Here is a 13,347-nt window from a genome sequence, read left to right on the forward strand (position 1 = left end):
GCTTTGTGGCTGTGTGTGTGTGTGTGTGTGTGTGTGTGTGTGTGTGTGTGTGTGTGTGTGTGTGTGTGTGTGTGTGTGTGTGTGTGTGTGTGTGTGTGTGCGTGCACCCATGTATGCCTATAGTATGAGTTTTGTGAAAGGAAACACATCCGATTCTGATCAGTGATAAGGAAACACCAACATTAAAAAGTAGGTATTATGTGTTTATGATTTTTCACTCTTCCCCCCCCCCATCCACCACCACCACTATCGCTGTAAGTGTGGCTGTAAGTTTGGCTGTAACTGTGTTTAGTATTCTAGCTGTGATACAACAGTTTATGATGATCACTAATTAGACAGATATCATACCCATGGACACAGCACCTGCAGCTACACTCACAGCCAGGGGTTTCACTCTAGACAATTGGAGCTCGACCTTTTGAAAGAACCAATAAGCAATAAATGCATGTAAGTTGTCGCATCCTCTGCCTATTCTGTTGTATCTGCAGTGTGTTTGCCTAAACTAGCAGTGTATGGTAACTGGACTGGAGTGGCACACTAATTTAAAAATCCCCACTGTGACCTTTCAGAGACTCCGTACAATTCAACACATGTAGGTATGAGATGATTTTGTGTCATCACATGTAGTTTGGAAGCCAATTGTGGTCTTAACTAAATTTACATGTGAGGTTGAAGCCTCTGGGGGGGGAACATATACTGCTAATAGTTTTCACTTTGAATTAACTTGCATATTCACAACTTCTGGATTTTGCAGTGAGGGAGAAGGAGAAGTTGCTGTTTTTACTATGTTTTTTGTAGAAACCAGGCCATAATCAAATTATTAAATTAGTCAGAGAAGAGCATTTTAAAGGTCTTAAAACGCCTTTTGGGAGGGAATTGTAATTAAAAACGGTTTATTATATGATAAATTTCACATTGATCTTTAAATATTTTGCCACACAATCAATTGTAATATTAAGAATAACTAACTATGCACAGAAATATAAAAAAAACAAAACACCACCTAACAACAAAATGGACTCTATTAGATTTTTTCCTTTAACAGATGCTGTTCTCCCGATATTGTGCATACTGTACAGCAGAAGTGAAAACCAGAATAGGAGTGCAGTTCACTCAACAGCGCTGCCTCACCACTAATCAGGAAAGGTATTTTACGACCAGTGAGCACACCCATGTTGTTGGATACTTGCCTTTGCAGGTGCTATGGTACATGCCGTGTAATAAGAGACAGAGCTGCAGTGAAGCTTTGCTGGTATAGCTGTGCCTTCCAATCTGCTTAAGCCACTAGCTGACTGTGAGTTGCTCTCGCCGTGTCCTCCACTGTGACAGATGTGTCCACTAACTCCAGCAGATGCCCTCAAATAAAGCTGAAATAAATTAGGACGTAACATTCTCCAGATCTCTGTGTTTTCTCAATCACAGCCACCCAGCAGTCCACTGTAATCCTGTGTGCAGTCTCCATACCAGTGTTCTCCTCACTTCCAACTTCTTTTGGTTTACTCTGTCCAGTCCAAGTAGGTCAGGCAATGCTGTTTCATATGCGTGTTCCATTTATTCTGCAATCTCCGATAATCCAGTAAATTAATCACTCAGTCAACTAGTTGCTCTAATCAGACAACTGGACACCTGCTGCTCATTTTTTCTTGGGTACCACTAGTATTTCATCACCGTCTTGGATGCTGTAGGAGTGGAGAGCCCGGGTGTTGTACTTCATTTCCTCCGGACCGAAGATGCTACACTTGTCGATATAGTAGAGCCTCATGCTGTTGGTGGACAATTGGACCACTGTGGTCAACTGCTTCTTCAGCTCAGCTACGGTCTGGTCCAAACGGATGCTCAACTGACACAAAGAGAAACAGCTCTCACATTTTAGACATTAAAGTGACACTTGTTTTATGCAGAATAAGTAAACAACTTTAACAAGGCAAAACCTAATGTTTATCCGTTTAGGATTAAACATGTATCAGTGAATTCTGTGTTCCAAAGCAAAGGGAACATGGAAGTTTCTATGGTTTAATGATGTTGTAACTAAATGCCTGATTGATTACAGACTGCAAAAGTTCATTAAGTATTATTTAAGTATATCTAGACAGCTGTATCTATTGGTGATGCTGTATCATGAGTAATTTACTGGTTGACAAGGATCATAAGAGTCAAGGACGCAGTACTGAGGCTGAAACAATAATAACCTACAACAGAGAGACTCGACCAGATTGAATTATAAACAGAGGAGTGATATCACTCACAGCTCGGCCCCTTTAGTTGCTATATGTTAATGAAGAGCCTATCATATGCTTAACACACCTGTTCCACCTTTTCTTCACAGTGAACCTCCACCTGAGCATGGTAGCGAGGTCGGAGGTCAATCTCGGCAAGTGGCTCCAGCTTCCCATACTTGGTTACCAGGGAATGGTATCTTGAGAGGGAAAGATGTGTTGTCAGTCTTACCAATACAAATACATGCACTAATCAGCCACAATGTTACCACTGGTGGTCTTAATGATGTGATTAAGGATCAGCATGGCCACTCGGAGCAGCTTTTGGCTGCACAACCCTATACACAGCAAAATGTGGTACAGCGTGTCTGTGACTTAATGTACTAAAGTAAAAGTATTCCACAGAGAAAACAATGTATTTTAAACAATACTGATTATAGCAATTATGGCAAAACATGTACAATAATTAATAAAAATAAGGGTCAGAGATTATTGTTGATTATCATACATATTTTAACTACCATATTTATATATTTTAAAACACCGGTGGTATTAATGCTGTGGCTGACACAAATACTGATATGTAGTATGGGCAATGAGAGAAGTATACCTATAAGGCAGCTCCTCCTCAGGGTAGTCCAAGTGGTAACGGATGAAGAACCTCTCCGCATCCTCTCTTTCACTATCGGTCACAACACTGCCATTCAGTAGTGAAATTGAAGGAAGCCTGAGGAGAAGTACATTCAAACTCTAATATGCAGCTGAGTAGCAGCTAACTGTGACACTGTGTGAATGTAAAATCTGAAATTATTGTGTTGTAATACTTCAGATGTCACTGAACAGAACCAAAAACAGCTGAGGAAGTTCATTGACACAGATGGGACTTACTGAGCTATCATGAGGCAGCGTCGCTCTGCGTTGGTGTAGGTTTGCAGCAAGGGAATGCCCTGCAGTCGCACCTCCTCCAGCTTGGGGAAGAAGTTCAGCTTTTCAATGTCCTCCCATCGGTTAAGACCTGATTATACACATAAAGAAGTAAGTAATATTTCAGATAGTCAGGGCAAAGAAACAGACAGAAGCGCCAAAGTATCGAAATAAGGTGTGTGGCGTATCTTTGAATAAAGTTTTGCAGGTTTGTACAGGGCATGACTTTAGAGTTAGTAGAGTTAGAAAAAGTGAGAATTACTTTTTCTTAATTATAACAAATAAATGAAATTTAACTGGACAGATTATAAATATTTGGATCATAATGATATATTTCAGAGTCCAGTAATTAGTCATTAGGCCTATTTCTCCTACTGGAGAAAGTTTCCACTCGCTTGTATTATTAAAAATATTCTGTTGAAACAAAAATCAAAAGAAACGTCACTTTGTTGTCTCTTTGATCACTTTTCTAAGCCTAAATGGTCCACATCACTAGAACCTACATATTTTGGCAGGCACATACAGTAATGTAGGTACAGTAGATCTAGCTCACATTTGCTCAAAAAGAAAATAGCATAACCTTAGATGGTTAAGTTTCGCCTGACTCATTTTGGGTAAATCCTACGTACTGTACACCATCTGGCTGCTGAAAATCCTCAACGGATATGCTAAAAAAACATGCCCAAAAAAACTCAACTAATGACTTTGTTTCAGTAACATTTGTTTAAAACTGCAGTACACAGCTGTTTCTGAACCATAATGAGCGTTTTTAGGGGATTTGGGGCCGAGTGCCACGGACAGGGTAAGGGTCAGAAAGTAGTGTAAAAAAAGAGAGATGCATTTTTGGTTTTTGTTTTCATGGGATTTGTTGACAATATAAAATTTTAATTTAAGCATGTCAAAATCCTAATTCTAGTGTGCAATGATTGCTGCCTAATTATCTCTTGTCTCCAGACAAAGGAACAGAACTCAATGTTACAAATCCCTGAAAGAAGAGAAACTGGTAATTAGAAATCTTACCACAGTCTGTGGAGAAAAAAAAAAAAAATCTTCTTTTAGTCTCAAAGCCTAAATGTAGGATGAGGATTTTTATTTTTTTTTTAAGTAATGCATTGAAGTAACTCCGAATCCAAGGGTTCAAACATTGTTATTGTCCCTTCTGCTCTTAACAGAATTCTAAAAATAGATTCACCACTGACGCTCTCTAAAATAGAAACAATCATTCCTGAGATAAAAGCTGCCTTATGGTTGAATTAGTCGTAGTACTCTACAAATAACTCAAAGCTTTTATGCTACAGTGACATGTTTGTCTGTGCTAATTTTATCAGATGTTATTATGCTACTGCTGTCCTGGACAGACTCAGAAGGATTCTATAAACTGTAAACCATTTCAGTTTTAGTTCTGGAATATAAACCATCAGGACTCAGTAAAACACCCCATTCTAACTTTAATCTACCAGCACACACATACCGATCAAGCAGTCACATCCCTGACCTGAGTTGTGCAGGTTGATGCTGCGTAGGTTGGGGAAGAGCCGTTGAAGGACGTCCTTGCTATCCTGAATGGAGTCTAAGTTATTGTTGGCCATGACCAGCGTGTCCAGGGCAGGGAACATGGAGCCAATTTTGCGGACTTCAGCCCAATCGTGGAGGCTGTTGTCGGTGATGTGAAGCAGGTGCAAGGTGGGGCAGGCCACACTGGAGGCACTCACACAGCTGTACTCATTAAGGCACAGAAACAACTCTTCCAGCCTGCAGGGTGAAACAGGAGAAATCATGGTTCAGGCACTAATTTTGCTTTTCTGAGGACAATGCAGTAGAGAGTAGTTGCTTAACAACTTATGGACCCCGCCTTCCTCCAGTTAAAATAAAATTCTTCTTCAGTAATTAACCTCGCTCCCACACTCCATTTCTTTCTTTTTCACCATTTCTTTTACACCATAAAACTACATTATGGGTTTTTAGTAGTGCTGGTTTTTGCCTTTCGATGGACTTTCTTATGGAGATCTTTGTCCCTCCAGTATCCGGATGTATACATCTGATACTTGGAGATGGTGCATCACTGACTGCAGTACTGTTTGTGATGATTCTGTTCCCTGTGTTTAGTATGTCCCTGTTTTCCCCTGCTTCACTTTCTGTCTCCAGCTTTTATTTTTTAGCGCCTCAGCTTATTTCCTGTCTTTAGTGTCTTACCTCTCCTCCGCATTGAAGTTAATGTTCTGTTTTACTGTGTTTATTTAGTTGCTGTCTTTACTGCACGTGTTTTTCTGTCCTCCTTGTGGAGTGATTTTCAGTTAATTTAACCCGCCTTTTGGCATCTCCTTAATCGGTCCTTCAAAAACAAAATACTAAATCTGTAACATTATGACCTGGATACCCTAGGACCCTGAGCCGTGCAATGGCTGTCACTAAGGCCTTTAAGCGTTGACTAGGTTACGGCCACAGTCAGAAAACCAGCCTTGTGTTAGGGATGAGTTTGAGGGTTCTCGCCTCGTTATTTCTTCTCGCTGCCTGGGCTCCATACGCAAAAATAAGTCTAAACCTCAGAACAAAACTCAGATCCAGAAAATACGTCAGGGCCCCACCTCCAATAATCACCGCCCCTGTTGCTCACCAACCAGGCCTCCCTGTCCGTTCTGCCTGTTCCTACTCCTTGACACATAACTGAAAGTGCTGTTCCTGTCCCCCCTCTCAGTCGTGTCATCACTGTTACCACAGCCCCTGGTCCTCTGTCTACTTCAGAGCCTGTGTCTGTTCCTGAACCAGATGACGTACCAGTTGCACAACCAGGGTCTGCCAAACATTACATATCTAACCTCATTTGTCAGACCCTTCCAGACTCCTATTCAATCCATTCCCCCTTGCCATATGAACCAAATCCACACTCTGACCTGTGTGAACGGTGCCCCGTCATTATGCAGCTACTCGCTACCTCTTCTGTTAGTGTTCCTGGCTCAACCTACACCGCCACCTTTGTTCTGCTTCCCAAGCGGGTCGACGTCCACCCAGGTCGACACCGCAAGAGATTTGGAGGGGCCCACCCAGGTCAACACTCAGTCAGATCCTGGTTCTGTTACCGTCCCCGGGTCGGGCCAGTCCCGCACCTGGGCCGGGGTTCAGCCGCCGGCCTCCAGCCCAGTCTTTGGCCCGGCCCCCAGAGGAATTCTGATGGTGTCGCAGGTGTCCATTTAGAACACTAGCCCGGGCCGTAGATGGGCTTTTTTATTTCTTTGCTCATGCACCCAGCCCGCCCGCAGGACTTCAACCCCAAATTACTTCTCTGGGCTTATTGTAAGGGTGTTCTGGGTATGAGGATTTATGACGGAAAAGGTACATCTGCAAAAACTAATAAGAAACTCTTTCATATCAAACCGTTGACATTGTACACTACGGATTATCCAAAATAATAGTGATGTTATATTTAGAAACGTACTGTTTGTGGTTGTATGGTCATCTCAAATGGAAATATGCTAAAACAGGGCTACTGGAATTAAGTTATATCCAATTTTCTTTTGTAATTCTGGAAGAATCCTCCTTTATGGTTACAGGACCACTTACAGTGTAAGTGGTCCTTACACTGTAAGTGGTCCTTACAGCATTTTGTAAGGACCACTTACAGCATTTTGTTGGTCAAGAATAGTTTAAAACAAGCAAATGGGCAACTCATTCTTGGGTCTCAGCAGTACAGATCTAGAGTGACTATTTTCTTACTCAGGCATCTCCCGAGTGAGAAGCAGCACAGTGTTCCAGGACACTTGCGTGTTGTTGAGCACGAGGCGTCGGACCCGGGAAAAGGCTTCGGCACACCGTGGCTCCAGGGTCATTCCTGCCAGGGGGTTGGAGCTCAGGTTCAGGAACTCCAAGTTAGGGATGTTGGACACAATTTTACTAATCTGAAACAAAATGATAATGTGGGCTTTTACATTTTGACTTCAGAACCTTTTAAAAGACATAACTTGATTGGACTTATTGGACAACAGTGTGATCATTGAGCTTTACATTTTACACGACACACCCCAGAACAACCTCTACGACTCTTCCCCCTCTTTGTCGGCACATTGACCTGGTAAAGGATGAGGCCGGAAGTACTTTATGCCAGTGAGGCACTGTAATCTTTAACAGCCTTTGGTTAAATAATAGGAAATTGGATTTTTATTGAGGATTAATACACAGTGAATGCATTGGCAGAAGAACCTGTATGTGATAGAGTCAATATAAACTACAGTTTTTGGGCAACAGTGGAGCACCAGGGCACAAATACTTGTTAGAAGGATCTATTCATTGTTAGTTTTAATTTATTTTTTTCATGGACAAGAAAATATAGAAAAGCACCAGACTTCTGTATCATTCAATGACTAACTACTATAATAAACTCAGAAACCCAATGCCAGTACCTCATGCCAGTCCTGCAGCTTGTTATGAGACAGGTCCAGCTCCATGACATGGGCACAGAAAGCAGCAATCCCACCCTGGTCTCCTGCCCGGCTGATCCCACAGCTGTTCAACACCAGGATACTGGGCAGGTTCAGACGCTCTGAAGATGATTAGTCAGATGGGAAGATTCACACAGGAAAAACAGGATTAATATAAGGAGGCGAAGAAAGCTGCGAATTTCCTTTTTGCTAAAAACAAATGTGACACAATTGTGAATCCATACAGCCTTCAATGCTACGAACCAAAAGGACAATAGAGACAATAAGTTTCATGATAACATCAAGTTCTTGGAATAAGCTATAAGTTACCAATGCGAGGAGTAGCAGCGAAGACAGGGTGAAATCCTGCATTTATTATTCCACTATTGGAACCTCAAAACAACAACCCAACTGGTCAACTCTATAAGGGAACTCTATCAGAATTGCATGTAATGTGCAGACTTCACCAGAATGTGCTAAGATGATGACCCATAGTTTGTAGTAAAATGAACAGAATGATAGAAAAAAATTGAACATTTAACAGTGAACAGGTAAAGCAGCTCCAGAAAGTATTCAGACCCCTTTACTTTCTGCACATTTTACAGTGCAAATTTATTTTGAAAAGAAAAAAGATAAATGGTATTCTAATAACGAGAAAAATATTAAATTAAGTAAACAATAATAATGTAAAAACAACACTTTTAGATTTTTTTTTGCCAATTTAGTACAATGTTGAAATGTAAATTTCTCATTTACAAATATATTGATTCCTCCCACAGTCCAAAAACATACATGTTAGGTTAATTAGTGAATCAAAAAAAATTGCCCGTAGGTTTGAATGTTAGTGTGAATAGTTGTCTCTGTTTAGGTCTCTGTGGCCCTGAAATAGAATGGTGACCTCTCGCCTGATGACAGCTGGGAAAGGCTCCAGCCTCCCTGTGACACACATAGGATAATCAGTGACAGATAATGGATGGATGGAAATATATTCATATTGTTTGCACACTGGTTCATCCTGTTTGCTTTAATTTAATGTCAGGACAAAAATCAAGCTATGAAGTCCAAGGAACTGAACAATGACATTTTGTGGTCGGCACAGATCAGGACAACAGTCTGAAATCATTTTTATAGCTCTGAGTGTTCCCTGGAGCACAGTGGCCTCAGTAGCTGTGAAATGGAAGAAGTGTGGAACCACCAGAACTCGTCATTGGTTCAGAAATCTGCAGAAATGAGAAAAACCTGTTGGAATTCTAACCTTCTTAGTAACACTCCACACTCCAGCTCTGCAGTTAAGCACAATGGAGGCAGTGACAGGGAGATGGGTCAATGACATCAATGCAGCCAACTACATAGGGGGTTCCAGAAAAAACACGCTTGAGGTTGTATTAGGTCTGAGACTGGGCCAAAAATGTACCTTTCAGTATGACAAAGTTGCAAAGTATAAAGCCAAGAAAAAGCTGGAGTGGCTTCACAACAAGTCTCTGACTAAGTGATCGAGCTTTAAGACCAGACTTAAACCCCACACAACATCAAACCCAAAGATGATGCCTCACAGATACTTTCTATCCAATATGATGGAGTTGTCAGGAGGGATAAGATACGATTTAAGGGATATGAACAAGTTTGAGTAAATAAAAGCTCAAAGATTTTCTTGACTTTGTCATTATGGGTTTTTGAGTAGACTCAATTTCAAAATAAATTTACAATACAGTAATATGTGCATAAAGTGAAGGGGGATGTATACTTTTCGAAGTGACTGTAGGTCAATGAGGGCAAGGTATTTTCAATATTAAAACGGTCTGTAACATGTCTCACAATTGCTGTTACAACTTCCCTAGAGTGAGGTTAGTACAAAGTCTCACTTACTTTAACAAAACCTGTGATTTTCCATCTCCACCTCACCTTTCATTGGGGAACCTTGAGGAACAGTGGTTGGAACAACAACCATCCCCATACCAGGTCCTTTGCAGTACGGGAAGTTCTCTGGGCTGTACTTTTCACTGAGGACCTCCACAAAGCTACGGCCATCTTTACACTCCGGTGGCTCCATGGTTCTGTGTAGCGGACCAGGTTCTCCCTCAGCTGGTCAGTAGTGTGGGAGAGAAACAGACATCGACAGTGTTTAAAAGTCCTGCAACTTCTTCATCTCTGCTCCCTGTAACCTCACCGTTCTACTTGAGTCCCTCTCATTCACACATACACTTATTCTGTCTTGCTGCGGCTAACCTTCATTCCTCTGCTTTCCAGAGCAGATCACCTCACTAGATTTTTAACTAAAACAGAGCAAATTATTTAAATCATCTTAAAACAAAAAATTAGAACCACAGATTCTTTAACATCATTTAAATCCCTTAGGTTAGATTTAGCTTATAAACAAATTGATTACTCAACTCATTGTTGCAGTGTCATTAATTGTTGTTTAGGAGGTAAATATTGTCTGAAAGCTTTATGATTTCCATGCATGTCCTTTTTTGCACAATATTGCCACTTTTACCACAGCATCTAATTATAAAATGCTCTGCCAACACAGTGCACACAAAGGAAAGTGAGATTCAAATTGGCTATAAAATGTCACCCCCTCCCATGCTTCTTCAAAGTTCTGAAACCTTTAACAAAGTCCTTGACCAGCAGGAAACTGCAGCTCAGTGTTTTGTTTGACCTCATGTAGCAGTTTATCAGCTGGTCTCACTTAGTGAAAGGTAAGTCTAAAATTACACACCTTGTATAGACATATTGTTCTACCACTCAGCACTAGTACAATGCTAAAGTATTCAGATGACAATCATCAGCCACTCATTTAGTGAGTCATTTGTGTTTTGGTTATAGGTCTTAATTCCATTAGACAGCCATTAGAAAAAGAGTGAACATCAGAATATATGTCATTAATATTTGATTAATAAACACACCAAAACAAATTAGCTATTTACACTGTTTTAGAAAGGTGTTAATTTAAATGTACTTTGTGATTTGAGATTGTGTTCTGTATCCGAACATTAAAACCTCAGAAACACTATTAGAGAAACACAATAATAGAAATATTAACAGGTGTTTCTATTGTGTCCATTGCATTTCAAAAAATAATACTAAAAACCATAAATCAACTCCTTTCTGAAACAGATTCAACAAATACTGAACATTCCCAAGTTCATGAAGGAGGATTTACTGCAGTACTCGTGTATTAGACCGCATTAGTTTTAGCTTGGTGTACCTCGTAGAATGCAAACTGTGTGTATTCAGCAGAACAACACACTCTTATATCTGCACTGGAGAGACATAACTGCTGCCCCCTCCCAGATGACACAAGGCTGGTCAGTCTGATTAATGTCTGCATTTCTTTTTCAGAGAGTTGCATAATGACAGTAGAAGCATAGAGGTGGACAAGCATGAATCCTCAGCTTTTTAGCAGCAAACCAGGGACTCACTGGCCCATTTAAATAAGCCTGAATTTGCCTAAAGGGGAGAAACAAGGAAACTAATAGTCATGCTAAAAAAACAAGTGAGGAAGGCCCTTTTGACCTAACTTATCACTTAAGTTTCTACATACAGAGTGTGTGTGACGCTTAAAATGCTCGGAGAACTGAGCCTCACTGTGGAGTCTGCTTGCAAAGAAAACATAAATTATGTAGTGGCTTTGCTGAAATAAAAAAATAAAAGGATCCAGTTACAATATCGTACTTGAAAAAAATGGGCTGCAGTAAATTGCGGTAATGTACGAAAGCAATTTGTTACTTTGGTTGTTATTTTTAGAGGTAAAGACAAATAAAATGTAGACAGAACAAATACAACCTAGACATTAAGCATGTGACCCAGTGACAGTGTTTGAGTTTTGCAGCTATTCCTGTAATCTTATATTGTTTATGGTTACAGTTCTACAGATGTGGCAGAAGGCCTCTTACCCGAAGAGATGTCTCCCTTGATTTGACCTCTATCACTGCAGTCTGTCTTCTTTTGCTTCTGTACTGACGGCCTGTTGGAAAAAATACAGAGAAACTTGACTTCTATACCCTGACACATATATTTGTTCATTTATGTAATGTACAATTATTGGGAAATCAGTTCTGTCTTACTCCAGAGTGGCTGATAGATCTGACAGACGTTCCCAGAAAAAACACTGGTCCCTCTTGGATCAGTTGTCAGGATTTGGTCTGCACAGGCCAGAAAAGGGATGGTGTTCACCGCATGACATTGGAGAACATTAGGTTCAAAGATCAATTTGTTTCCGTTTTGTTGACTTGCCAGTATCAGTATAATCCAAAGAAGTTGGAAAGACATTAGTTAAATATTACACAGAGTGAGAAGCCAAACTGTCCTCACAATACTGATATAAACCAGAAAGACCAAGTTATTCACAAGGTTAAATTCACAAAAGCATCCTGATAGCCAAACGCCTCTGGCAACTTTGACAATTTTATATTTCCTGGGATTTAGCACAAATCACACACTGAATAAAGGACTGACACGGTCCTCTCATTAATTTGGCATTATCTTGTTGACAAACAAAATACCAAATTTTATATCCTAAATGCATTTTTTTTAATTGATTTTGAAAATTATATTTTAGATTTACGTCAGTCAATAACGTACAAGCGACTATAAATAACATTTTGGAACGGCATTAATTTGACATCGCTCGGCCAAACACCATTGAAAAGTTTCGTGATTTCATTAGTATTTGCGTCTGGATAAATGTATACATAACCAGTTTGTAACATTTGCATACAAGTTCCATTCAACATAAAGATCTTATTAATTCGGCATATATCTTTTTTCACAAAACAATGTCCTTTTAGACAAAATCTCCCCTTTTTATAAGTGCTTTACCAGCTAAACTGCCTCCCAGAGTTACGTCAATCTGGTGAAAATCGGACCTAGCAACAACTGGCAAACCCACTACAAAAGTGGACATTTTACTTTTATACATGCTGCGTTTTCTTTGGGAATCAAGCCGGACTGATTCATTACTCTTGCTGATCAGAAAAATACAAGGATGTGGTATAGTTACGTATTATATAAAGCCGATAAAGCGCAGGAGGCTCACAATTAAAAGCTTTCGGTACGGAGTCTGGCTTTGAAAAAAAATAGCATATACCTTATTACCCGAGTGCGCACAATAAAAAAAAAAAAAAACTCCCAGTATAACCCTAGCTAAAGTGAACAACTTTAAACTGGGGGATTATAAGATTATCCAAACATCCGTGCAGCAGACAGAGTCCAGTTCAGCATCAGTGTAAACCTCAGAAGCAGCTCGATGGAGCCGAGCTGGATCACAGATGACAACGATATAATATACTTTCAGGGATCAGCAGTTAATGACAGTACGGTAAGAAAATGTGTCAAAACCTGGCAGTCAGATAAAACGTCGCCTTCCAACATACCTTCAATATCTACTTTGTATTTATCTTGTTGATGAAAACAAACCAGCTGTCATTTTGCTTATCCTACATCCCGGAAGTGACGTATCATTATGGCCGAAAACGTTTTTTTACGTTCTTATTTAATGTATTTATTTTAAGTAGTACTATATTTAAGTAAAACACAATTTTTCTTTAGCGTTTAATTTTATGACATGCTGTACAAATAAATAAAAAAAACCAAAAAACAGTAGATGAGGTATCCCCCCTGAGGAGATTACCTATTATGATGTCACTGTGCTACTGGAGTCACTGCTGATGATAAACGTGACTAAAAAAAGAAACAAACTAATGTTAACTTACATTGATTTCTGTGTAACTTTTAGATGCAGAAATCTCGCACATTATACTAAAGGTGTAAAACGGTATAATAGGGCTAAAAAA

The 13,347-nt window shown here is 39.9% G+C and overlaps 1 protein-coding gene across 3 annotated transcripts; it reads right to left on the bottom strand.

The window, feature by feature from the left end:
* Window positions 1-10: 10 nt before the first annotated feature.
* On the bottom strand, window positions 11-13,008 carry LOC137128851 (tubulin-specific chaperone cofactor E-like protein). 3 transcript variants are annotated; one of them, XM_067507472.1, is made up of 11 exons: window positions 12,928-13,008; window positions 11,620-11,697; window positions 11,449-11,519; window positions 9,455-9,634; window positions 7,535-7,674; window positions 6,852-7,033; window positions 4,636-4,892; window positions 3,105-3,231; window positions 2,827-2,943; window positions 2,305-2,416; window positions 11-1,840 (listed from the first exon to the last, which is right to left on the bottom strand). In XM_067507472.1, exons 4-11 carry the CDS (start codon window positions 9,600-9,602, stop codon window positions 1,634-1,636), a joined length of 1,290 nt encoding a protein of 429 aa, XP_067363573.1. In that variant the 5' UTR covers window positions 9,603-9,634; window positions 11,449-11,519; window positions 11,620-11,697; window positions 12,928-13,008; the 3' UTR covers window positions 11-1,633. The 3 variants fall into 3 exon arrangements, with proteins under 3 accessions (XP_067363573.1, XP_067363574.1, XP_067363575.1); XM_067507473.1 differs by lacking the exon at window positions 12,928-13,008 and adding an exon at window positions 12,642-12,865; XM_067507474.1 differs by lacking the exons at window positions 11,449-11,519; window positions 11,620-11,697; window positions 12,928-13,008 and having other exon boundaries at window positions 9,455-9,637.
* Window positions 13,009-13,347: the final 339 nt, after the last annotated feature.

This window comes from Channa argus, chromosome 6 (assembly GCF_033026475.1).
Source record: "Channa argus isolate prfri chromosome 6, Channa argus male v1.0, whole genome shotgun sequence".
In the NCBI taxonomy this organism is placed as follows: Eukaryota; Metazoa; Chordata; class Actinopteri; order Anabantiformes; family Channidae; genus Channa; species Channa argus.

Bases quoted from the DNA above. Each gene is read 5' to 3' on its own strand.
- LOC137128851 (XM_067507472.1), bottom strand. From the start codon at position 9,602: ATGGAGCCACCGGAGTGTAAAGATGGCCGTAGCTTTGTGGAGGTCCTC. The intron at 4,893-6,851 runs GTAAGAAAATAG...TTCACCCTGCAG, and splicing joins CTCACTCGGGAGATGCCTGA to GCTGGAAGAGTTGTTTCTGT. The intron at 1,841-2,304 runs GTGTGTTAAGCA...TCTTTGTGTCAG, and splicing joins GTGAAGAAAAGGTGGAACAG to TTGAGCATCCGTTTGGACCA.